At 48.4% G+C, this 25534-nt stretch overlaps 1 protein-coding gene and 1 long non-coding RNA gene across 2 annotated transcripts in view; one reads left to right on the top strand and one right to left on the bottom strand.

Annotated features, from left to right (window-relative positions):
• Positions 1-4331: 4331 nt before the first annotated feature.
• LOC140389071 (uncharacterized) overlaps positions 4332-25534 on the bottom strand; it is a 53229-nt gene continuing 32026 nt past the window's right edge. Inside the window, exons 3-4 of the mRNA XM_072473232.1 lie at positions 15511-15764; positions 4332-11605 (exon numbers count right to left, since the gene is read on the bottom strand). Of these exons, the coding sequence (XP_072329333.1) occupies positions 9402-11605; positions 15511-15764 (2458 nt within the window). The 3' untranslated portion in view covers positions 4332-9401. The remainder of the gene's footprint in view (positions 11606-15510; positions 15765-25534) is intronic.
• On the top strand, positions 11791-16275 carry LOC140389232 (uncharacterized). The gene is made up of 2 exons (XR_011934308.1): positions 11791-12081; positions 13231-16275. It is a non-coding gene; the product is annotated as an uncharacterized lncRNA (long non-coding RNA).

Below are 25534 nucleotides of genomic sequence, written 5' to 3'. Positions count from 1 at the left end.
CTTCCATCCTTCCCACCGCTCCTCTGGACCTGGCAGGGACCCCCACCCCAGCCAGCACGGCCAGTGTCCGAGCCAGCAGCCCGTAGTCGCTCCTTTCCATGTCCTACCTCCACTCTCTCTCTCTCTCTCTCTCTCAGAAGCCAGCATGCCAGGTTCAAAATTTTTAATAGCACACGTGGACCGCACATCGTGAACTCGGCCCATCAGAGGTGGAGAATCGTGGGTGGGCCCAGTGTGCGTCGCAGAACGCTGTTATCGAGGTGATGAAGAATCGTGATTTGCCGTCAAATCGGTGCCCGCCACGATTTTGCCATCGGAAGCTATTCTCTGCCAAATCGACGTTCCCGATTTTGGTGTTGGCCAACGATGAATCCCGCCCACAATCTCCTCAAGCTGAATTAGAAATTATCTCTGCAGGTTGCAAAAGTATGTTAACTCCCCTGTGACTTCCCTAGTCAAAACACATTTCTCCGGTCAATTTTACCTTCTGTTTCCCAGAAGTAAAACTATCCTTTTTTTAAAAAAACATGACCACTGCAGTTATTACCCCAGGCTTTTGACCCTTAAATTATCCCAATATTCAGAAGCCAATATTCCCAAAGATCTCCATTTGTCACTCCAGAAAAAAAATGATCACACCTGAATAAAAAACAATCTTGTGATGGGACTCTCCGTTTTGGAGACAAAGGGCTGGATTCTCCCTTCGCTGACAGCGCACTCGCCCGCAGATTTCCGAATGGCGTGGGTGTGCCCTCAATGGAAAACCCCATTGATTGGTTGGGAGGACAGAGTATCCTGTTGCCGGTGGGATCGTGGTGCACCAGAAAACGGGTGCGGCGGGATGAAGAATCTCACCCTAAGTGCTGACAGCGGGACAGAATCGGTGGACTTCTACGACAGCAAAATTGGCGCCACTCCCGAAGCAATTCATCAACCGTTAATGGGTTAGCACCGGCTCCACGTAGAACACGATCAATTCCAATGGAAAACGGTGTCCGATTCGCCGGTGTCAGAATTGACATTCGAGAGCCTGACAAGCTGCAACCGCATATAAGCATTCCACTACAGACACACTCACCCCAGCTAACAAGATGGCAGCATGTACCAGGGCCACCTGGACATTACAGCGGCACTCACAGCTTGGCCCATTCACAGTGGGCCATGACTGATGCCATCAGCGGCATTGCCCAGGCACTGGCTGACATGGCACAAACCCAGAGGGAGGTGACGCAATCACAGGCTGATGGCTAAGTCACAGCATGATGTGGTGCAGTCCCAGAGGAAGGTGGTCCACTCCCTGAGCTCCATGGCTGCGAGTGTTGAGACATACATACATATACATAGAATTTGCAGTGCAGGAGGCCATTCGGCCCATCGAGTCTGCACCGGCTCTTGGAAAGAGCACCCTACCCAAGGTCCACACCTCCACACTATCCCCATAACCCCACCCAACACTAAGGGCAATTTTGGACACTATGTGCAATTTAGTATGACCAATCCACCTTACCCGCACATCTTTGGACTGTGGGAGGAAACCGGAGCACCCGGAGGAAACACACGCACACACGGGGAGAATGTGCAGACTCCGCACAGTGACCCAAGCCGGGAATCGAGCCTGGGACCCTGTAGCTGTGAAGCAATTGTGCTATCCACAATGCTACTGTGCTGCCCACCTTGGTCGAGATGGGAGCAGGCCTTCAGGAATGGTAGCACCAGGTAACGGGGGGGGGGGGGGCCTCAGGGGTTAGCTTTGCTCGTACCCCAGTCCCATTGAATAGCCCTGGGGCAATCGGGCACCCTGAGGGAGGAAGTGGTGATGGGGCCCGAACCGTTGACTCCCGCAGGGGAGGTGCCAGAACACTCCAGCGCCTCGGACTCCATTCCCCTGTTCCTGCCACATTTGTAGGGCAGCGGACAGAACGGGGCAGCACCACGCTACCTAGGACACCCGAGTAGCAGCCGGGGACATCTAGGCCCGGTCGCTCCAGAAGACAGCTGCCAAAAGGGACCCAGGTCACACGGCGGGAATTGCAGCAGGCCGCCTCCACTCCTGTCGTACTGTCCGGGGATTCACCTCGGTGTAATGTTAGTAGACACCAGTTAAGTTGGCACAGATGCAGCACATAGGATAGCCACAGGGGCTAAGGCACAAACCTGGAAATGTATGTTCAGTGTCACAATAAACACATGTTCACAACGTTTCAACCTGCCTTGTTGCTCCATCAGAAGGGTGTGAGGATGTGTTGGGCTGGCTGTAGAGGGGGCGCTGGGGCAGGGAAGATAGGCAGACATTGGGTGTGGACCAGGGACCCAGTTCAGTGGCTCACCACCCCAGTGCCCCCACCTCATTCCTCCCCACCACCCACACCTCCGTGACCACAAGGTTCGATGGGACCATGTGATGGAATGGCCAGCTCACATGCAGGGATCACCCAGGTGGACGGTGGAAAGTGCTCCGGACTGGACCTCCTGTTACTGCCAATCCAGGGCCCGAAGCCCCGTAGTGAGGCAGGTACGAATTACATGGGGGCAGCAGGGGCGTGTGGGACGGGGTTGCTCAATTGGGGATGTTTATGGAAGATGGTTGGCGGGGCATGGCACGGAGCGGAGGGGAGGGTGTCTGTGCCAATGGCCATGCTCCCTAGTCGCTGAACCTGGAGGCAATTAGAGCATCCCCGGCGCGTCAGCCATGGCGCACAAACTGTGCGCCTCCAGTACCTGCCCGTCCCCATGTCCTGCCCATCCTTGGCCTCCCACACATCCTTTCATCGGAAGAGGCCTGGCGTTCATCCTCCTCCTCCAGCATGTCACCCCACTGTTGCACGATGTTGTGGAGGATTCCGCAGGCCATCACGATGTGGGAGACCCTCCTAGCACTATACTGGAGGGTCCCTCCAGAGTGGCGCATGCAACTGAACCGCACTTTCAGGATGCCAAAGCACCGCTTGATCACGCCCCTGGTCGCTGCATGGACGTTGTCATTGTGGATCTCCACATCAGTCTGTGGCCTCCGGATCGGTGTCACATGGACTTCAGTGGCAGTCCATCACTGGGCATCCCGGTCCCGTGCAGGGTGGGGGTCACCCCGATTCCTAGGCCCATCCCCTGGTCACCCCTCGCTGCTCCCCCTGCTCAGCAAGCCACGTCAATGGCAGGACCACCAGCCCACGGTCGTGCCTCTGCATTCCTGCCTCCACTCTCTGTCCCTCATCAGCCATGGCTCCTGTTTCCCAATTTTTGAAACCACAAGTGAAACACGCCGTCAATAATTCCCCCTGGTGGAGGCAGAGTATCACGGAGGCCCCGGGTCAGGTCTGCTCATGATATGCGACCGGCTTTTCCTGTACGTGCGGAGTAAAACGCACTGACGCCGCACCAGAGCATGGCATTCTGGCGGGCATTTTGCCTTCACGTCTGTTTCTCTGCCCAATCGCCTTTCCCGATTTTGTTGTCGGCTGACGGAGAATCTCGCCCAGGTTCTTTTTGTCTGTTGCAATTTTGTCTGTCCTGACCCACACTTTGCACATGTAATCTTTAAAGTGATTCATATCTCTGAAAATGAAATCACATCCTTTGAAAACTATTTAGAGCAGATGGAAGCAGTTGGAGAAAAGATGCTTTAAAGTGGCTTTCAGTCAGACTCTATAATCACTTTCTCTGTCCCAAACAGGTACTGGTTGAAACGTTCACAAGCAAAAACAATATCCAGGCACTATTTCTCAATCTGTGCATAGCATTATTCAGTTTGCGTTAATGTTCCGGATACAAACACAACTGGTTGTCCTTGCTGCAAGAGGGTTGCTCAAAGTCCTGTTTTACTGGCATCTCACTGCAGGGTGACTTCATCATTGACATCATAGTACCTCAACACTGCAGTCAGACACACTAACCTCAGCAGTTTTTAAAAAATTTAGAGTACCCAATTCATTCTTTCCAATAAAGGGGCAATTTAGCGTGACCAATCCACCTACCCGGCACATCTTTGGATTGTGGGGATGAAATCCATGCAAACACGGGAGAATGTGCAAACTCCACATGGACAGTGACCTAGAGCAGGGATCGAACCTGGGACCTTGGCGCCGTGAGGCAGCAATGCTAACCACTGCGTTGCCTTAATCCCAGCCTTTAACCCTTAAAGTGTCCCAATATTTAGAAGCCAATATTCCTAAAATCCTGTATTCTTCACACCTCCCCCGTTAAAAAAAATGAACCCTCAATATAAACAAATGGTTTCATTTTCTAAAACCATTATAACTTTAAACATTGCTTAAGATTACACACAACTTATACTCTACAAGATATATCTTTTTACAATTGTTAACAGGCAAACATCACATGAATAAAGTCCATTTAATCTTCTCACAGTCGTGATAAGGCATCAGCAATCACATTTTCTCTTCCTGCCACATGTAGAATTTGTTAATTAAACGGTTGTAATAATAAACTCCATCTGAATAGTCTTGCGTTTTGTGTTTTAAATTTGTCCAAGAATTTTAATGGATTATGGTCCCTATATACAATTGCATCAGTGTTTAAATGTAACGCTCATATCAAACTCAAGATCTCCTTCTTGATGGTTGAATATTTCTTTTGGTGAATGTTGAGTTGGTCTTTTAATTTCTTCGTCGCCTTCCTGCAGCAGTACAGCATCAACACCCATATCACTTGCATCAATTGCCGTTCTTATCAAATGGCCTGGCATAATTAGGAGTCATCAACACTGATGCCATGGTTAACACAGTCTTCAGATTATCGAATGCCTCCCGACATTCTGCTGTCCACTGAAATCTTTTCTGTTTATTTAGAAGTTCAGTCAGTGGAGCAACCACGCTGCTGAAATTTGGCACGGAATTCTGGTAGAAACCACTCATGCCCAGAAATCTCAGAACTTCTTTTCTAGTTGATGGTATTGGATATTTTCCAATAGCTTTCCTTTTCACATTCTGTGGAGCTGTCTGACCATGTCCAATTGAATGGCCTAAGGTGGTGACTGGAGCTTTTGCAAATTTACTCTTTGCCAAATTTACCACCAATCTAGCTTCCTTTAAATCGATCGAATAATTGTTTTAAATGTGCCAGATGCTCCTTCCATTTTTCACTGAACACCACAAAATCGTCAATAAACACTACACAATTGTTTCGACCCGAGATAACCTTGTTGGTTAATCTTTGGAATGTTGCTGGCACATTCTTCATTCCAAATGGCAATATCTTAAATTGATAGACCATTTATTGTCACCAAAAAAAACTTCCTTAACCCTGTCTGATAAAGATATTTGCCAATATCCTTTAAGTAAGTCAAGTTTGGTAATCAAATATGCTTGTCCCACCTTTACAAGTTTTCCAAATGAGGAATGAGGTACAAATCTGAGTTTGTAACTGCATTGACCGTTCGATAGTCCACACACAATCATTGTGTTCCATTTGTTTTTTGGGACCATGACTATCGGTGAGCTCCAATCGCTGCAATTCACTTTGATGAGTTCATGTTTTCAATCGCCTTCTGTATCTGTGCGAACTTTAGTAGATTGAGCCTGCATGGATGTTGTTTAGTGCGAATAACATTTCCTATATGTACATCATGCATAATTACTTTGTACTTCCAATTTATTCCCTCATACAGCTCTGTGTGACTGTGATAACTCTTTTAGGTCATTTTGATTTTCCTCCGGAAGGTAACTCAATAATTTATCCCAAATTTTAAATACGTCCTCATTATTGAATTTAATTTGAGGACTTTCAAATTCAGAATCATCTGGATTGATCTCTTCTCCCCGAGCTAAAATGACAACTACTTCCTCTTTTCCTTCTCTACCAAAATACCTTTTGACCATATTAACAAGACCCACTCTGAGTCTGTTCTTATCAAATAATTGGCCTTGCTCAATTTTCTTTCAATTTGATCAAGTCCACTAAATATTGCTTTTAATGGTTCACCGACCATTAGTAATAAAATAAGTACTTTCTCCCCACCAACAAATCTACAAATGTTTTTCTTATCCGCCTCTTTTTTCATTACCTGTTGTGACAATTTTAAATGTTTCCTAGCCAACACACCAGCGCTGGTAAATCTTTCCCTAACATTTGTCACATAGTCTGACAATGTAATAATCTTTGACCGCTGACTCACCATTTCTCTTTCATCAATTTAAGTAGCCTCTCGATTCATTAGTGCATCCCTAATTGCAAATAGTACAGTATCCAATAGTATCCAATCCTCTGGATAATTCTTTTTAAAAGAAATAATTTTAGAGTACCCAATTAATTTGTTCTAATTAAGGGGCAATTTAGCGTGGCCAATCCACCTACTCTGCACATCTTAGGGTAGTGGGGGTGAAACCCACGCAAACATGGGGAGAATGTGCAAACTCCACACGGACAGTGACGCAGGTCCGGGATCGAACCTGGGACCTCGGCGCCCTGAGGCAGCAAGTACTGCACCACCGTGCTGCCCTTCCTCTGGATAATTCTAACTGCAGACCCTCAACATGGTCTTTAAAGTTAGATGCCACCTTTCCAATGCCTCTTGTGATTTGGATGATATGTAGTTGAGTTAAATTGCTTTATTCCTCAGCCATCCACAACTTCCTTGAATAATTCCAACATAAAATTGGATCCCTGATTTGGTTGGATTTCTTTTGGTAGTCCATAGTCCAAGATGTGCTGTTAGGTCATTTGGACATTCTGAATTCTCCCTCTGTCTACCCGAACAGGCGCCGGAATGTGGCGACTAGGGGCTTTTCACAGTAACTTCATTGCAGTGTTAATGTAAGCCTACTTGTGACAATAAAGACTATTGTTATTCACATGGTTTTTCCCACTTCATCAAAATCCCTAGATACCTCCACTGATTGTGATGCAAATACTTCACGACCTCTACCTACCGACTTTGTTTGAACCAACACTACCCACAGTGTCTTTGGCCAATTCAATTGTTTCGCTACTTTCTCAAATGAAATGAAAAAGGCTCCCACATCTCAAATCCTGGAAATGCTTGAATGTATTTAAATATATCCCTACTAAGCTTCTTCTTAAGTATTTCTTCTTCCTCCTGACCTGCCTCAGCTTCTGCCTTTAACGCCAACCTTTAAGTTGATGATCTCCTTGTAGTGCCATTTTCCGAATTGAATTTCTCTCTTTCCTTATCCCTTTCTTCCTTTGCTAATTTTTCAATTTCTACCTCAATTTTCCTCCTTTCCAAATTCTTTTGAAAGTCCTCTCCTTTTCTTCTGCTATTGCCAATCTCTCCTTTTCCTCCATTTCCAATTTCTTCAGTTCTATTTTTAATTGAATTCGAGCGAATTCTAATGATTCAGGCTGTGTCTCAGGCAAATTTAAATATTGAGCTATGGCTTGTATTATCTCTACCTTTCTCACTGCTTTTGATAAAGTTTACTGCAGTTTCTCCGCCAAACCCAAATGTTTTGCGTCTCCCACCTCGATGAATCTCTTCCACCCCAAGGAAAATCTGAGTGACTGAAAGAACTCCCTATTTAAATTTCAAAACCTGAATGAGTGCAATTGTTCCACACACACACACACACACTCACTGTCTTTAAGTTCAAAAAACCCAAGCCAAACAAGAAATGATACTTAAGATCCCAGTAAAGAAAACCCAATTTTATTACGATCTCAGACCAGACCGCAACAGTGGCTAGGATACTGGAGTGAAACCCCAATATTGTAGTTTATTTGTAAGACTGTGCAGAAAGAATGATTTGCTCCAAGGGTGATTACATGAAAAAATAGGGCATTGACAGTTCATAGAATCATAGAATTTACAGTGCAGAAGGAGGCCATTCGGCCCATCGAGTCTGCACCGGCTCTTGGAAAGAGCACCCTACCCAAGGTCAACACCTCCACCCTATCCCCATAACCCAGTAACCCCACCCAACACTAAGGGCAATTTTGGACACTAAGGGCAATTTATCATGGCCAATCCATCTAACCTGCACATCTTTTGGACTGTGGGAGGAAACCGGAGCACCCGGAAGAAACCCACGCACACACGGGGAGGATGTGCAGACTCCGCACAGACAGTGATCCAAGCCGGAATCGAACCTGGGACCCTGGAGCTGTGAAGCAATTGTGCTATCCACAATGCTACCGTGCTGCCCTTAAACCCCTTTAAAAAGTTCTAAAACAAAACTTATTATGAATACAGTATTAATCTTTTTAACTTCACACCCAGAGAACAGCTTACAATTACTCCTTAACACTACTACTCAATTCCCCATTAAACAACAAAAGAACCATACAGCTCTGAATCCATCTTCAATGAGAATAGCTTAGATTAACGTGCTTTATGAAACAAATTTGGGTCTGGTTAGAACCTCTTCAGACTCTGGCTGAATATCTTCAAAAAGCTGTTTCACCTGGCATGTTTCAGTTTCTTCCTTGTTCCCAGATAAGATGTACAGATTGTTACTCTTTTATAACTGTCCTGTGGTGAGAGAATTGTGGACTCAGTTTCAGCCAGATCAGAATTCAGCTCCTCTCTCTCCCAAAGCTTCTCCAAAACTAAAACTGCCTCTCTGCCTTTCTGGGCTCCATCGAGCAATGACTTCATCACCCCAAGCTGAAAAACAAATGATCGCTGCAGGCTGCAAAAGCACATTAACTCCCCAGGGACTTCCCCAGCCAAAACACATTCCTTTGGTCAATTTCACCTGCTGAAACCTAAAAGCGAAACAAAATCATTAAAAAATATATAACCACGGCAGTCAATCACACAACAGCCCCACACTTTTATTCCGAAAATTGTCCCAAAATTTAGAAACCAATATTCCTAAAATCCAGCATTTGTCACACCAGAAAGAAAATGATCACACCTGAACAAAACCCTTTGTTCTTTCAGCCAGTTACAATTTTGTCTGTCCGTACACACACTTTTCACATGTAATCTTTAAAGAATTTGGCTAAGCCATGTAGGAGCACCGATGCTCCAGGAGGTTCAACAGCTGTGTGAAGGATTTATTACAGAAGTTATATTGATACCTTACAGCACAGAAGTCAAGAAAGCTTTAATGCAAACCTTCCAAGGAATAGTTATGGCCCTGTGTGGAGCAGGAGTATAGATGACTGGAAGGATAATTTGTTGCACACCACACAATGTTTCTTTTATTTTTAAATTTAGAGTAGAGAACGTTTAGTGTGGCCAATCCACCTAACCTGCACATCTTTGGGTTGTGGGGATGAAACCCACGCAGATACGGGGAGAATGTGTAAACTCCACACAGACAGTGACTTGGAGCTGGGCTCGAACCCGGGTCCTCAGCGCCGTAGGCAGCAGTGCTAACCACTATGCCACCTTGCTACCGTCATTTCAAATGTTTCTCCCCTGTGCGAACAATTTGATGGACCAGGAGGTTTGAAAATTGTGTGAAGCTGGGCCAGTTAACTCATAGTTGGATGGTTACCTCCATGTGAATACGTTGGTGGGCACGGAGGATCTGAGACTGTGAGAACGATTTGCCACACACCTTGCACGTAAATGGTTTCTCCCCTGTGTGTATACGTTGGTGTCTACGGAGGCTTGATGACTGCGAGAATGATTTGCCGCACAATTCGCACTTGAATGGTTTCTCCCCTGTGTGAATCCGCTGATGGATCCGGAGATGAGCTAACTGTCTGAAGGCTTTGTCACACACCTCACACGTGAATGGTTTCTCCCCTGTGTGAATTTGGTAGTGGGCATGGAGATCCGTTGACCGGGAGAATGATTTGTCACACACCTCACATGTGAATGGTTTCTCCCCTGTGTGAGTGCGGTGGTGGTCACGGAGCTCTGTCGACCGGTGGAATGATTTGCCACACACCTCACATGTGAATGGTTTCTCACCCGTGTGAATGCGGTGGTGTCCCCGGAGAGTCGATGACTGCGAGAATGATTTGTCACAGACCTCGCACGTGAATGGTTTCTCCCCCGTGTGAATCCTCTGATGAACCAGGAGCTTTGATAATTGTGAGAATGATTTGGTACACACTTGACACTGGAATGGTTTCTTCCCTGTGTGAATGCGGTGGTGTACCCGGAGGTTCGATGACTGTGTGAATGATTTGTCACACACATCACACGTGAATGGTTTCTCCCCGGTGTGAATGCATTGATGGACACGGAGGTCCGATGAACGCAGGAATGTTTTTTCGCACTCCTTGCACGCGAATGGTTTATCACCCGTGTGAATGCGTCGGTGTCCGCGGAGGGCTGAGGAATCTGAGAATGCTTTGTCACACACCTCACACGTGAATGGTTTCTCCCCGGTGTGAATACGTTGGTGGACACGGAGATCCGATAATTGTGAGAATGATTTGCCACACAGGCTGCATGTGAACGGTCTCTCCCCTGTGTGAACACGTTGATGGACACGGAGGTTCGATGCCCGCAGGAATGTTTTGTCACACACCTTGCATGCGAATGGTTTCTCACCCGTGTGAATGCGTCGGTGTTCGCAGAGGGCTGAGGAATTGGAAAATGCTTTGTTGCAAATCCCACATGCGAATGGTTTCTCCCCAGTGTGAATACGTTGGTGGACACATAGATCCGATAATTGTGAGAATGATTTGCCACACACGTTGCATGTGAACGGTCTCTCCCCTGTATGAACACGTTGATGAACACGGAGATCTGATAATTGTGAGAATGACTTGCCACACACGATACACATGAATGGTCTCTCTCCTGTGTGAACACGCTGATGGACACGGAGTTTCGATGACCACAGGAATGTTTTTTCGCACACCTTGCACGCGAATGGTTTCTCGCCCGTGTGAATGCGTCGATGATCGCCGAGTGCTGAGGAATTAGAGAATGCTTTGTCGCAAATCTCACATGTGAATGGTTTTTCCCCGGTGTGAATACGTTGGTGGACACGGAGATCCGATAATTGTGAGAATGATTTGCCACACATGTTGCATGTGAACGGTCTCTCTCCTGTGTGAACGCGTTGATGGACACGGAGGTTCGATAACCGCAGGAATGCTTTTTCGCACACCTTGCAAGTGAATGGTTTCTCGCCTGTGTGAATGCGTCGGTGTCTGCAGAGGGCTGAGTAATCAGAGAATGCTTTGTCACAAACCTCACACATGAATGGTTTCTCCCCGGTGTGAATACGTTGGTGGACACGGAGATACGATAATTGAGAGAATGATTTGCCACACACGTTGCATGTGAACGGTTTCTCCCCTGTGTGAGTGCGTTGGTGGGCACGGAGGTGTGATGACTGCGAAAATGATTTGCAGCACACCTCACACGTGAATGGTTTTTCACCCGTGTGAATGCGTCGGTGTCCGCAAAGTGCTGAGGAATCAGAGAATGCTTTGCCGCAAATTTCACAAGGGAATGGCTTCTCTCCTGTGTGAATCCTCTGGTGTCTCAGCAGACTGGTGGAATTATGGAATGCTGCCTCACACACGTTACATCTGAATAGTTTTACACCTGTGTGAATCCTCTGATGTATCAGGGGACTGGAAGGTGTCTCAAAAGCTTCATTATGCACCTCACATTTGAAGGGTACCTCATCCATGTTGCTGTCTGTGTTAAAAGTGGTTGCTACAAATGCATCTTGCGTGGTCGGTGATCTTAGGAGCCTGTGGAACCCTCCTCAGAGACCTCACACTTGAACAGCCTCTCTCCTGTAAGAATGAGTCAGTGGTTCATAAGACTTGATGAATGATTGAAGCTCTCACCACACTTGGAGCCCACTCACACTTCTTCCCAGCCTCACCCTGACTGATCACCCACAGCCGAACCTTCAGAAAGGTTGGTTCTGATGGAAGGTTCCACAACACTGACCAGTTTCAGATCTGATGATGTGTCAACGCTCTCCAGGCCCAACCGGTTTCACTGCCCAAACTGCTCTGTATTGAGCAATGCTGTGATGGCACAGGATATTTTCCCACAGTTGTGTAGTTGTTCCTTGGGTGATGGTCAGGATCTATCTGTGCTGTCTATCCCCTCTGTATTCTCTGGTGTAGTACGGTGCAATCCTTCTGTAAAACAGAAAAAGGAACATGATTTCCTCCAACTCCCTCTCCTCTTTTGCTGAAGGGGCTGATTTCTCAGTTAGAGACACTTCCACAGTGAGTGCCAGTCTGCTGGGGATCAGATACAAGTCCTTTCTTTTTCCTTAATTGACTGTCACACACCCTCTATTTTCAGCAGGGACATAGGATAGCGACCAGGGGCAGACAATATGTCTAATTTCCTCCCTCCACCCACCTCCCCCACCTTCGTAGGCACTGAGAGGGCAATGGAAAAGACAATCGGGTGGAGTGTAAAACAGGCTATCAATTCACTGTGAACTGGTGTCATGCTGGGAAAGACCAGTTTTACCATTTAGAGTACGTGTTTAATATAAAACTCGAGAGAATAATTAATTCATAGTTATAATGTTTTGCAGCACAGAAAGAGGCCTTTTGGCCCATCATGTCTGTGCCAGCCAGCAAACACCTATCCTGATCCCATTTTCCAGCACTTGGTCCAGAGCCTTTCATGCAATGGTGTTTCAAGTGCTCATCTAAATGCTTCTCAAGTGTTGAGGGTTCCCACATCTACCATCCTTTCAGGCAGTGGCTTCCAATTTCCACCACCCCGCTGGGTGAAAAATCTTAACTATGCCCCCTAGTTATTCCCTCTACTAAGGGGAAATGTTTCTTCCTATCCAGTCAAGTTGTCAAAGGCCCAGGTGACGATAGGCTGCTTTCCCCTTTGAGGGGAAGAGCAATTGGTGGTGATATAACCCGAGGATCACCGCACCTCAAGCGAGGGGCAAGTTGGGAAGGTGAGGCCTTCATGAGTAACCTCAGCCGCTATGGGGATTGAACCTGTGCTGTTGGTCTCGCATCACAAACCAGCTGTCCAGCCAAGTGAGCTAAACCGGCCCCCAATCTATATCCCTCATTATATTGTATACCTCAATGAGATTCCCCACACCCTTCTCTGCTCGAAGGAACATCACGCCAACCTAACCAGCCTCTCTTCACAGCTGAAATTCTCCAGCCCAGGCAACGTCCTGGTGAATCTCCTATTCAATAGAAATTATGAAATTTTTCCCCTGGTTTTCCAAAATTATTTAAAGAAAACACACTGGGCTGGAAGCATCCTACAAGCAAGATAGCACCGTAGCTCTCTCACACAGATCCTCTTCCTACATCTCCTACAACTATAGTCATCTCCTAAAACTAAAACTAACACTATCACTAAACTTTCTGTTTTATATTTTCTTGCAGGTTTGAAAATCCTCAAGAGGCACGTGGATGAGATGACTTGACCCGGAAGGACTCCTCCAACGATCTGACCTGGAAGTTGAAGTGGCCCAAACCGAAAGTCGGATCCCGACCTCAAGTAGGACATGACCCAGCCCTCAGAGCGTACGACTCGGACTGAGAACTGACGCAATCTGTCAGAGCGCCCGATCCAGCCCCCGACCACGAGTCCTGGCCCGACGTAACCTGGAGAGACCCACCCAACGACCCGACTTACTAGATGATGGAAGGAAGAATCCACTTGGCGACCCGACCAGGCCTACTCCAAGGCCCAACTCCAGGAGTGCCCGACAAGACCACCAATGCTGGAACAGAACACAGGATCCTGCCCAACCTGACCCGGGAAACCCCTGCCTGTCCTCGCAGAACGGCGGGATCTGATCGATTGGCAAACATGCCCCTCCCCGGCAACCCCAAAAATCGTAACCAGTGCCTGGGACCCTGCCAGATGCAACCCCAAAAATGAAACTAGCGCCCTAGACCCCGCCAGATGCAACCACTTACCTTCCACAAGGTCAGATTTCTTCCACCGGATCCCGGGACTATCCACAAACAGCCGCCAACCGAGGAAGCGGGGGAAACACGGCAGTCTCCAGGCGAGACAAAAGCAACTCGGTTTCAAGACTCCTGTCCCCAATATACTCCTGGCAAACGTCGAAGTGATCGAAAACAAGCTGGACGAACATAATGCTCGACTTACCTATCAGAGGGAAGTCAGAGACGGCTGAGTGCTCTGTTTCACAGAGACATGGTTCACCCCTGCCTCACCGGACTGCACCATACAACCCGACAGCTTCTCAATACACCGGACAGACTGCACGGCATCATCAGGCAAAGCAAAGGGTGGAGGGGTTTGCCTCCACATCAACTCATCCTGGCGCTTGGATGTGGCGACCCTGGCGTCCTACTGTTCCCCGGACCTGGAATACCTGACTGTGAAGTGCCGCCCGTACTACCTTCCATGGGAGTTCACATCAGCAATTATCACAGTGATCGGCATCCCACCCAGGGCGGAAGTGAAGGAGCTGGACGAATCGTACACAGCTATAAATAAAAATGAAACAGAACACCCGGAGCACTTGTTCATCGTGGCAGGGGACTTCAACCAAGCTAACCTCAAGAGTTCCTGCCAAAATTCCACCAAAACATCTCCTGACCCACCAGGGGCGACAACAATCTCGACCACTGTTGCACAAAAGTCAAGGACGCCTACCGATCCATCCCCCGACTGCACTTCAGAAAATCAGACCGTAAGACGGTGCTCCTTCTCCTGGTATACAAGCAGAAACCTAAGCAGGAGAATACGGTTAAGAAGGTCGTGCAGTGCTGGTCCGAGGCAACAGAAGAGTTCCTACGTAACTGCTTGGAGTCAGTGGACTGGTCCATATTAACGAACTCAGCGGTCAACCTAAACGAGTATGCCACCACCGTCACAGACTTTATCAGCAAATGTGTAGAAGGCTGTGTGCCAAAGAAAGTAGTACGTACATTCCCCAACTGGAAACCATAGTTCAATCTGGACATTGACTCCCTACTGAAGGTCAGGTCTGAGGCGTTCAAGTCAGGCGGCTCTGACCTGTACAAGAAATCCAGTTAAGACCTCCGCAAAGTCAGGGATGCCAAGAGACAATATCAGACTCAATGTATTCTATGCACAATTCGAGCAGGAAACCATCAAACCGCTGTCAACTGCCCCAGTAACCCCGGGCACACAAATAGTCACAGGTTCCAAAGTCAGATGGGCCTTCTTGAAAATGAGCCCTCAGAAGGCGACATGTCCTGGCAGAGTCCCTGGTCGTGCATTCAGATCTAGCGGACTACCTGGCGGATGTGTTGGCGGACATCTTCAACCTTTCCCTACTCCGTTCCGAAGTCCCCATCTGCTTCAAGGCCACCATCATACCGGTGGCAAAGAATAACCTCAATAACCGTGCGTTGGGCTTGACATCAATCGTAATAAAGTGCTTTGAGCGGTTGGTCATGAGGCACATCAACTCCAGACTCCTAGAATGCCTAGATCCACTGCAATTCACATACCGCCACAAACAGTCCACAACAGACACCAGGCAGGATTCCTGACGGCGTGGGGCTGCCCCGCAATGGGAAATCCCATTGACCGGCCAGAATAACGGAGGATCCCACCGACGGGTGGAGGCTGAAAAGTGGCGTGGCGGGGCAGAGAATCCAGCCCACCATCTCCCTGGCCCTACACTCTTCCCTGGAGCATCTCGACAACAAGGACACCTGCATCGGACACCGGGGCATCGGACACCGGGGCATCGGACTCCGGGGCATCGGACTCCGGGGCATCGGACTCCGGGGCATCGGACTCCGGGGCATCGGACTCCGGGGCATCGGACTCCGGGGCATCGGACTCCGGGGCATCGGACTCCGGGGCATCGGACTCCGGGGCATCGGACTCCGGGGCATCGGACTCCGGGGCATCGGACTCCGGGGCATCGGACTCCGGCATCGTGAGAATGATTAGATTAAAACTCCTAACAGAAGCATGGACACATTCGTTAGTATGTAAATCTGGGCAGCGTTCCTAGTCCAGTTTTCATGACAACGGATAATGTTTGGTGGGAACGAAATATCACAGTCACACCATGTCAAAGTTTGATGGACAGACATTTCAATCAAATTGAAATGAACTATAATTATTATGACCCAATCACAGCCAGAAATGGACAGAACATTGATGATAGCAATTACCTTAAAGCTAGGTGCCGGTTTGAACAATTCATTCCGGAATCATCTTACTTCATTTCTTTAACTATTTCCTGTGCTTGTGCTCTGAAAGCCACCATTTTGTTTATTGCCAACCTCTCTGTATTGTGTATTTTGATTTGAAGAAATCATCAAGAACTGTAATGTGAATTAAATTCAACTCAGTCATCTGTATTTGCTTGGACAAAACGAACTTTTTTAAAAACTCTGTATTTGCAAGCAAACTGACCTGATCAAGAGACATTTTAAACTGACTGAATAAAGCTACAAATTACTTCACGCATGAAGCTCAGTTTTATGTACTGTCGAGTGATATATAGTGCAGCGACACAAAAGATATATTAACTAAGTACAGATCTATCAACCAAGTACAGATCTATCAAGGAGTATAAAAAAGTAGGAAGGTACTTCAGTGGGAAATTAGGAGGGCTACGAGGAGTCATGAAAAATCCTTGGCAAGTAGGATTAAGATGAATCCCAAAGCTTTTTATTCATATGTAAAAAGCAAGAGGATGGCCAGGGAAAGGATTGGACCACTTAAGGACAGTGGGGGAAATCTCTGTGTTGAGCCAGAGGAAATCGACGAGGTACTAAATGAATACTTTGCATCAGTGTTCACCAAAGAAAAGGACTTTGTAGATGATTCTTGGATACAGTGTGTGGATAGTTTGGGTTATGTTGACATCAAAGGGATGGTTGCAAAAGATCAAACAGGCTTCGTGAAGGGCAGACAGCTCACGGGTATGTTGACATCAAAAAGGAGGGGCATAGAGTGGATAGTCAGAGACTTTTTCCTGGGGTAGAGGGGTCAATTATTAGGGGTCATAGGTTTAAGGTGTGAGGGGAGAGGTTTAGAGGAGATATACGAGGTAAGTTTTTTTACACAGAGGATAGTGGTGCCTGGAACTCGCTGCCGGAGGAGGTGGTGGAAGCAGGGACGATAGTGATGTTTAAGGGGCATCTTGACAAATACATGAATAGGATGGGAATAGAGGAATACGGACCCCGGAAGTGTAGAAGATTTTAGTTTAGACGGGCAGCATGGTCGGCGCAGGATTGGAGGGCCGAAGGGCCTGTTCCTGTGCTGTACTTTTCTTTGTTCTTTGAGGACGTATTGGGTGTATTAAAAGACATTAAGGTAGATAAGTCTCCTGTGCCGGATGGGATTTACTCCAGAATACTGAGTGAAGCAAGGGAGGATCTTGCTGGGGCCTTGACTGACATCTTTGTATCCTCATTGGCTGCAGGTGATATCCCAGAGGACTGGAGAATAGCTAATATGGTACCTCTGTTTAAGAAAGGTAGCATGGATAATCCAGGAAACTATAAGTCGGTGAGCCTCACATGGGTAGCAGGTAAATTATTGGAGAGAATTCTCAGGGACAGAATTTATACCCATTTGGAAACATTAGCAATAGACAGCATTGTTTTGTGAAGAGGAGGTCGTGCCTCACTAACTTGATCAGGTTTTTTGAGGAGGTGACAAAGATGATTGCCGAGGGCGGCACAGTGGTGCAGTGGTTAGCACTGCTGCCTATGGTGCTGAGGACCCAGGCTCGATCCCAGCACCAGGTCACTGTCTGTGTGAAGTTTGCATATTCTCCCCGTGTCTGCGTGGGTTCCGCCTGCACAACCCAAAGATGTGCAGGTTAGGTGGATTGGCCTCATTAAATTGCCCCTTAATTGAAAAAAAAAAAGTAATTGGGTACTTTAAATTTATATATTTTTTTAAAGATTATTGATGTTGGTTACATGGACTTCAGTAAAGCCTTTTACAAGGCACCTCATGGCAGACTGGTACAAAAGGTGAAGTCACACGGAATCAGAGGTGAGGTGGCAAGATGGATACAGAACTGGCTCGGTCAAAGAAGACAGAGAGGAGCAGTAGAAGGGTGTTTTTCTGAATGGAAGGTTGTGACCAGTGGTGTTCCACAGTGATCAGTGCTGGGGCCTCTGTTGTTTGTAGTGTACATAAACGATTTGGAGGAAACAGTAAGTTCACGGATGACACCAAAATTGGTGGAGTGGCAGATAGTGTTGAGGATTGTCAGAGGATACAGCAGGACATAGATAGGTTGGAGACTTGGGCAGAGAAATTGAGTTTAATCCGGACAAATGTGACGTAATGTATTTTGGCAGATCTAACAGAAGGGAAATATATTGTAAATGGCAAAACTCTTAGGAATATAGAAAGTCAAAGAGATCTGGGCTTACAGATCCACAGATATTTGAAAGTGGCAATATAAGTGGACGTGGTTGCCATAATTGGGCAGGGCATTGAGTATGAAAACTGGCAAGTCATGCTACAGTTGTATAGAACCTTGGTAAGGCCGCACTTGGAATATTGTGAACAATTCACGTAGCCAGACTACCAGAACGATGTGGAGGCTTTGGAGAGGGTCAGAGGAGGTTTACCAGGATATTGCCTGGTCTGGAGGGTGTTAGCTATGCGGAGAGACTGAATAGACTTGGACTGTTTTCATTAGAACGACGGAAGTTGAGGGGTGACCTGATAAGAGGTCTACAAGATTATGAGGGCATTGGTAGATGGGCAGTGACTCTTTCCCAGGGGTCAGTCACTAGGGAGCAAAGTGTATAAGAGATGTGTGAGGCAGGTTCTTTACACAGAAGGTGGTGAGTGCGTGGAAAGCATTGCCAGGGGAGGTTGTGGAAACAGATACATTAATCAGGTTCAAAAGACACTTCGACAAATACATGGTTAGGATGGGTATAGAGGGCTATGGCACGAGGAAGTGCTGAGGGTTTTGGCCAAGAGTGGTATCATGATGGTACAAGCTTGGAGGGCCGAAGGGCCTGTTCCTGTGCTGTATTGTTCTTTGTTCTATCTGTCTGAACTGTACGCAGAACAATACTTTTCACTATACCTTGGTACACGTAACAATACGGGCAGCACGGTAGCACAAGTGATTAGCACTGTGGTTTCACAGCGCCAGGGTCCAGGTTCGATTCCCCGCTGGGTCACTGTCTGTGCGGAGTCTATACGTTCTCCCCGTGTCTGCATGGGTTTCCTCCGGGTGCTCCGGTTTCCTCCAACAGTCCAAAGACGTGCGGGTTAGGCGGATTGGACATGATAAATTGCTCTTAGTGACCAAAAAGGTTAGGAGGGGGTTATTGGGTTGCAGGGATGGGGTGGAAGGGAGGGCTTAAGTGGATCGGTGCGGACTCGATGGGCCTGTATGTTCTAATAAACAAATCCAATCCAAGTGCTGGAAGCGAAGGAAGGTATTGCTTCAGTGTAGCTGATTGCAGGGTTCTGGTTTATCCTGGGAAATTAGATACACTGCACTCACTCAGACTGCACATCCCAAATTCAGCTCTCAGACACAGCACTGGGCAAAACTATCAAATCCAAGGCCAAGCTTTGCGGAAAGGCCGAGGTCTTCAGGTAAAATCTTCAAAGAAAACATTAAAATACATTTCAATAAATACGCTTCTGTTCAGATAATTACCCCTCACCTTCTCATATTCAGCAATGACTCATCAACAAAACTCAGCCTGTAAATCAGAAGGGAAATGTTTCCAATAAACACCCTCAATAGCCAGACAGGGATCACAACCACTGGGCCGAAGACCGGAAGAAACTAGTGTCATGAACACCGCCCAGTTCACTCTGCGATTGACGGCCCTTACAGCCAATCAGGGACAGAGATATTTTGGAGGTGGGGCCGAGCTTGAACCGTTCGCAGTTCTTTCTGATTCTGCGCAGCCGCTTTCCAGACACTCCCACCTGGGTTGAACGACATTACCCATGCTGCATGTGTCCCCCATTGAGCAGCGGCAGTATGGAATCAGGGGAGGTAGCGGTGCCTGATGGGAGTTGTAGTTCTGTCGCGCGCAGCGACGGTTGGCGCCCAGCGTTCGGCAGTTGGAATGTGAGGAAGCGCGAGCCCGAGCGGCTGAATCGAATTGAAAAGCAGAGATTGACCGTTGGTAGGAACCAGAGCGATGGCGGTGGGAAGATTCACCATTGCAGCGGATTCTCGGCATACAACTGAAGAGGAAAAAGTGCCACAAGTCACAGCAGTCCAGCTGACTGGACAACACAGAAGAGTTGCAGGAGGAGTACAGTTTGGTCGGGCATGTCAAAGGCTGCAGAGAGGTTGCTTCTCTCTCCACAGATATTTTCTGACCTGAGCATTTCCAGCATTCACAGTATTTTGTCCCATTGGATTCCAAGAGCTGGCTGTTTGCACTTCAGGGAAGTGGAGACTATGGGCAGATTTAAGACCATAAGACAGGAGCAGAATTAGGCCACTCGGCCGATCGAGTCTGTTCCGCCATTTAATCATGGCTGATATTTTTCTCATCCCCTTCTCCCCATAACCCCTGATCCCCTTATTAATCAAGTACCTAAGCAGCTTGGAGGGTTTTGGCAGGGTTTTGCGAAGGCAATGTCCACGGTATTAAAAACACGGGTGGTGCTGAGTCCGGAGGTAGCAATCTTTGGAGTGTCGGAGGAGCCGGGAGTTCAGGGGGCGAAAGAGGCCGACGTCTTGGCCTTTGCCTCCCTGGTAGCCCGGAGATGGATCTCATTAATGTGGAGGGACTCGAAGCCCCCAAGTGTAGAGACCTGGGTTAGTGACATGGCTGGGTTTCTCAGTCTCGAGAAAATAAAGTTTGCCTTAAGAGGGTCAATGGTCGGGTTCACCCGGAGGTGGCAGCCGTTCGTCGACTTTCTCGGGGAAAATTAAAATGTCAGCAGATGCAGTATTCCAAGGGGGGAGAGGGGGTGGGGGGGAAGAGGGCCGGATTGTTGTTTTATGGTTGGGGTGTGTGAAGATTGGATTGGGGGTGGTAATGTTTATTATACCATGTTATTGTCATTATTATAAAAATTTTCAAATACCTTAATAAAAATATATTTTTTAAAAGACCTAAGGCAGCATGCGGCTCAGTGGTTAGCACTGGGACTGTGGTGCCGAGGACCCGGGTTCGAATCCTGGCCCTGGGTCACTGTCTGTGTGGAGTTTGCACATTCTCCCCATGTCTGCGTGGGTTTCACCCCCACAACCCAAAGATGTGCTGGTTAGGTGGATTGGCCACGCCAAATTGCCCCTTAATTGGAAAAGAAAAATAACTGGCTACTCAAAATTACAAAAGAAAAGTAATCAAGAACCGATCTATCCCTGTCTTAAAGACACTCAGTGATTTGGCCTCCACAGCCTTCTGTGGCAAAGAGTTCCACAGATTCACCACCCTCTGGCTGAAGAAATTCCTCCTCATCTCTGTTTAAAAGGATCGTCCCTTAAGTCTGAGATTGTGGACTTCCTGGTGCGGCGATGACCAGCTGAGTCGCACGTTTCGGCAGCTCCCTGTGAAACGGACTTTTGGGCTCTTGATAGGAGCCCCAACGGCAATTTTGACGGCTAAAAACACTGTGCGGTAAACCAGAAGGGAATCCCTCCTGGACACGGATGGAAAAAGGAGAGGAAAGTGGCCGGATTGCGGTGGTTCCTCTAGAGCAGCGGCAAGGAAGGCAAGCACAAAGCAAGATGGCGTCGGAAGGAGGCAGTTTAATATGGGGCCCTGACCAACAAGAGTTCCTGCGGCATTGCGTGGAAGAACTTAAAAAGGAGATGAAGAAGGAGCTGTTGGCCCCGATATTACAGGCGATTGAAGGGCTAAAGGAGGAGCAAAAGAACGTTCGAACAAAGTGGTGGGGCGAATGTGGGGGGCAAAGAGGGGTTTTATGTACTAATCCTGCGATGTGATAACTTTTCTCTCTCCCACAAGTGGTGATGGGGGGAGGAGGGGAGGTGGAGGAGATGGGGCGTTGGCCATTGGGGGCGGGGCCAAGGGAGAAGCGCGGGCTTGGTTCCCGCGCTATGATAATAATGGCGGGAATAGAGAAGCAGGAAGGAGGGGGCGTCGCACGGTGCGAGCCGAGGTCACGGGGGGAAGCCGAGGTCAGCCAGAGTTTGCTGACTTCTGGGAGCAACATGGGGGGAGTAATTACGCTAGCGGGGGATCTAGCGGGGGGGGGTGTGGGAGGGGGGAATTACTGGGTTGCTGCTGCTGGGGAGAGGGGGGAGCTGGTATGGGAGAGGATGGGCGGGGGGGCACCGCCTGGGGGAGATACAGCTGCGTGGGAACTGGGTGAGGAGCTGGAAAAAGGTGATGGCTAATCGACAAGGGGGGGGGGGTAGGAAGCCCCCCAACTCGGCTGATCACGTGGAACGTGAGAGGGCTGAACGGGCCGATAAAGAGGGCACGGGTACTCGCACACCTTAAGAAACTTAAGGCAGATGTGGTTATGTTACAGGAAACGCACCTGAAACTGATAGACCAGGTTAGGCTACGCAAAGGATGGGTGGGGCAGGTGTTCCATTCGGGGCTAGATGCGAAAAACAGGGGGGTGGCTATATTAGTGGGGAAGCAGGTAATGTTCGAGGCAAAGACTATAGTGGCGGATAACGGGGGCAGATACGTGATGGTGAGTGGCAAACTACAGGGAGAGACGGTGGTTTTGGTAAACGTATATGCCCCGAACTGGGATGATGCCAATTTTATGAGGCGGATGCTAGGACGCATTCCGGACCTAGAGATGGGAAAGCTGATAATGGGGGGAGATTTTAATACGGTGTTGGAACCAGGGCTGGATAGGTCGAAGTCCAGGACTGGAAGGAGGCCGGCAGCAGCCAAGGTGCTTAAAGATTTTATGGAGCAGATGGGAGGTGTAGACCCGTGGAGATTTAGCAGACCTAGGAGTAAGGAGTTCTCGTTTTTCTCCTATGTCCATAAAGTCTACTCGCGAATAGACTTTTTTGTGCTGGGTAGGGCATTGATCCCGAAGGTGAGGGGAACGGAGTATACGGCTATAGCCATTTCGGATCACGCTCCACACTGGGTGGACTTGGAGATAGGGGAGGAAACAGGAGGGCGCCCACCCTGGAGAATGGACATGGGACTAATGGCAGATGAGGGTGTGTGTCTAAGGGTGAGGGGGTGCATTGAAAAGTACTTGGAACTCAATGATAATGGGGAGGTCCAGGTGGGAGTGGTCTGGGAGGCGTTGAAGGCGGTGGTTAGAGGGGAGCTGATATCAATAAGGTCACATAAAGGGAAGCAGGAGAGTAAGGAACGGGAGCGGTTGCTGCAAGAACTTTTGAGGGTGGACAGACAATATGCGGAAGCACCGGAGGAGGGACTGTACAGGGAAAGGCAAAGGCTACATGTAGAATTTGACTTGCTGACTACAGGCACTGCAGAGGCACAATGGAGGAAGGCACAGGGTGTACAGTACGAATATGGGGAGAAGGCGAGCAGGTTGCTGGCACACCAATTGAGGAAAAGGGGAGCAGCGAGGGAAATAGGGGGAGTGAGGGATGAGGAAGGAGAGATGGAGCGGGGAGCGGAGAGAGTGAATGGAGTGTTCAAGACATTTTATAAAAAATTATATGAAGCTCAACCCCCGGATGGGAGGGAGAGAATGATGGGCTTCTTGGATCGGCTGGAATTTCCCACGGTGGAAGAGCAGGAAAGGGTGGGACTGGGAGCACAGATCGAGGTAGAAGAAGTGGTGAAAGGAATTAGGAGCATGCAGGCGGGAAAGGCCCCGGGACCGGATGGATTCCCAGTCGAATTCTATAGAAAATATGTGGACTTGCTCGCCCCGGTACTGACGAGGACCTTTAATGAGGCAAAGGAAAGGGGACAACTGCCCCCGACTATGTCTGAAGCAACGATATCGCTTCTCTTAAAGAAGGAAAAGGACCCGCTACAATGCGGGTCCTATAGACCTATTTCCCTCCTAAATGTAGATGCCAAGGTCCTGGCCAAGGTAATGGCAATGAGAATAGAGGAATGTGTCCCGGGGGTGGTCCACGAGGACCAAACTGGGTTTGTGAAGGGGAGACAGCTGAACACGAATATACGGAGGTTGTTAGGGGTAATGATGATGGCCCCACCAGAGGGAGAAACGGAGATAGTAGTGGCGATGGATGCCGAGAAAGCATTTGATAGAGTGGAGTGGGATTATTTGTGGGAGGTGTTGAGGAGATTTGGTTTTGGAGAGGGGTATGTTTGATGGGTGCAGCTGTTGTATAGGGCCCCAGTGGCGAGCGTGGTCACGAATGGACGGGGATCTGCATATTTTCGGCTCCATAGAGGGACAAGGCAGGGATGCCCTCTGTCCCCATTATTGTTTGCACTGGCGATTGAGCCCCTGGCGATAGCGTTGAGGGGTTCCAAGAAGTGGAGGGGAGTACTTAGGGGAGGAGAAGAGCACCGGGTATCTTTGTATGTGGACGATTTGCTACTATACGTGGCGGACCCAGCGGAGGGGATGCCAGAAATAATGCGGATACTTGGGGAGTTTGGGGATTTTTCAGGGTATAAATTGAACATGGGGAAAAGTGAGTTGTTTGTGGTGCATCCAGGGGAGCAGAGTAGAGAAATAGAGGACCTACCGCTGAGGAAGGTAACAAGGGACTTTCGTTACCTGGGGATCCAGATAGCTAAGAATTGGGGCACATTGCATAGGTTAAATTTAACACGGTTGGTGGAACAGATGGAGGAGGATTTCAAGAGATGGGATATGGTATCCCTGTCAATGGCAGGGAGGGTGCAGGCGGTTAAGATGGTGGTCCTCCCGAGATTCCTCTTTGTGTTTCAGTGCCTCCCGGTGGTGATCACGAAGGCTTTTTTTAAAAAGGATTGAAAAGAGCATCATGGGTTTTGTGTGGGCCGGGAAGACCCCGAGAGTGAGGAAGGGATTCTTACAGCGTAGCAGGGATAGGGGGGGGCTGGCACGACCGAGCCTAAGTGAGTATTATTGGGCCGCTAATATTTCAATGGTGAGTAAGTGGATGGGAGAGGAGGAGGGAGCGTCGTGGAAGAGATTAGAGAGGGCGTCCTATTGGGGGACTAGCCTACAGGCTATGGTGACAGCCCCATTGCCGTTCTCACCGAGGAACTACACCACAAGCCCGGTGGTGGTGGCTACACTGAAGATTTGGGGACAGTGGAGACGGCATAGGGGAAAGACTGGAGCCTTGGGGGGGTCCCCGATAAGAAACAACCATAGGTTTGCCCCGGGGGGAATGGATGGGGGATATGGAATGTGGCAAAGAGCAGGAATAACGCAACTGAAAGATCTGTTTGTGGATGGGAAGTTCGCGAGTCTGGGAGCGCTGACCGAGAAATATGGCTTGCCCCAAGGGAATGCATTCAGGTATATGCAACTGAGGGCTTTTGTGAGGCAACAGGTGAGGGAATTCCCGCAGCTCCCGACACAAGAGGTGCAGGACAGAGTGATCTCAAAGACATGGGTGGGGGATGGTAAGGTGTCAGATATATATAGGGAAATGAGGGACGAAGGGGAGACTATGGTAGATGAACTAAAAGGGAAATGGGAAGAAGAGCTGGGGGAGGAGATCGAGGAGGGGCTGTGGGCAGATGCCCTAAGCAGGGTAAACTCGTCGTCCTCGTGTGCCAGGCTAAGCCTGATTCAGTTTAAGGTATTACACAGGGCACATATGACTGGAGCACGGCTCAGTAAATTTTTTGGGGTGGAGGA

Source organism: Scyliorhinus torazame, chromosome 14 (genome assembly GCF_047496885.1).
Source record: "Scyliorhinus torazame isolate Kashiwa2021f chromosome 14, sScyTor2.1, whole genome shotgun sequence".
Taxonomy (NCBI): Eukaryota; Metazoa; Chordata; class Chondrichthyes; order Carcharhiniformes; family Scyliorhinidae; genus Scyliorhinus; species Scyliorhinus torazame.
Note: the sequence above shows the minus strand (reverse complement) of the source record. Positions and strands in the feature narration are given on the sequence as shown.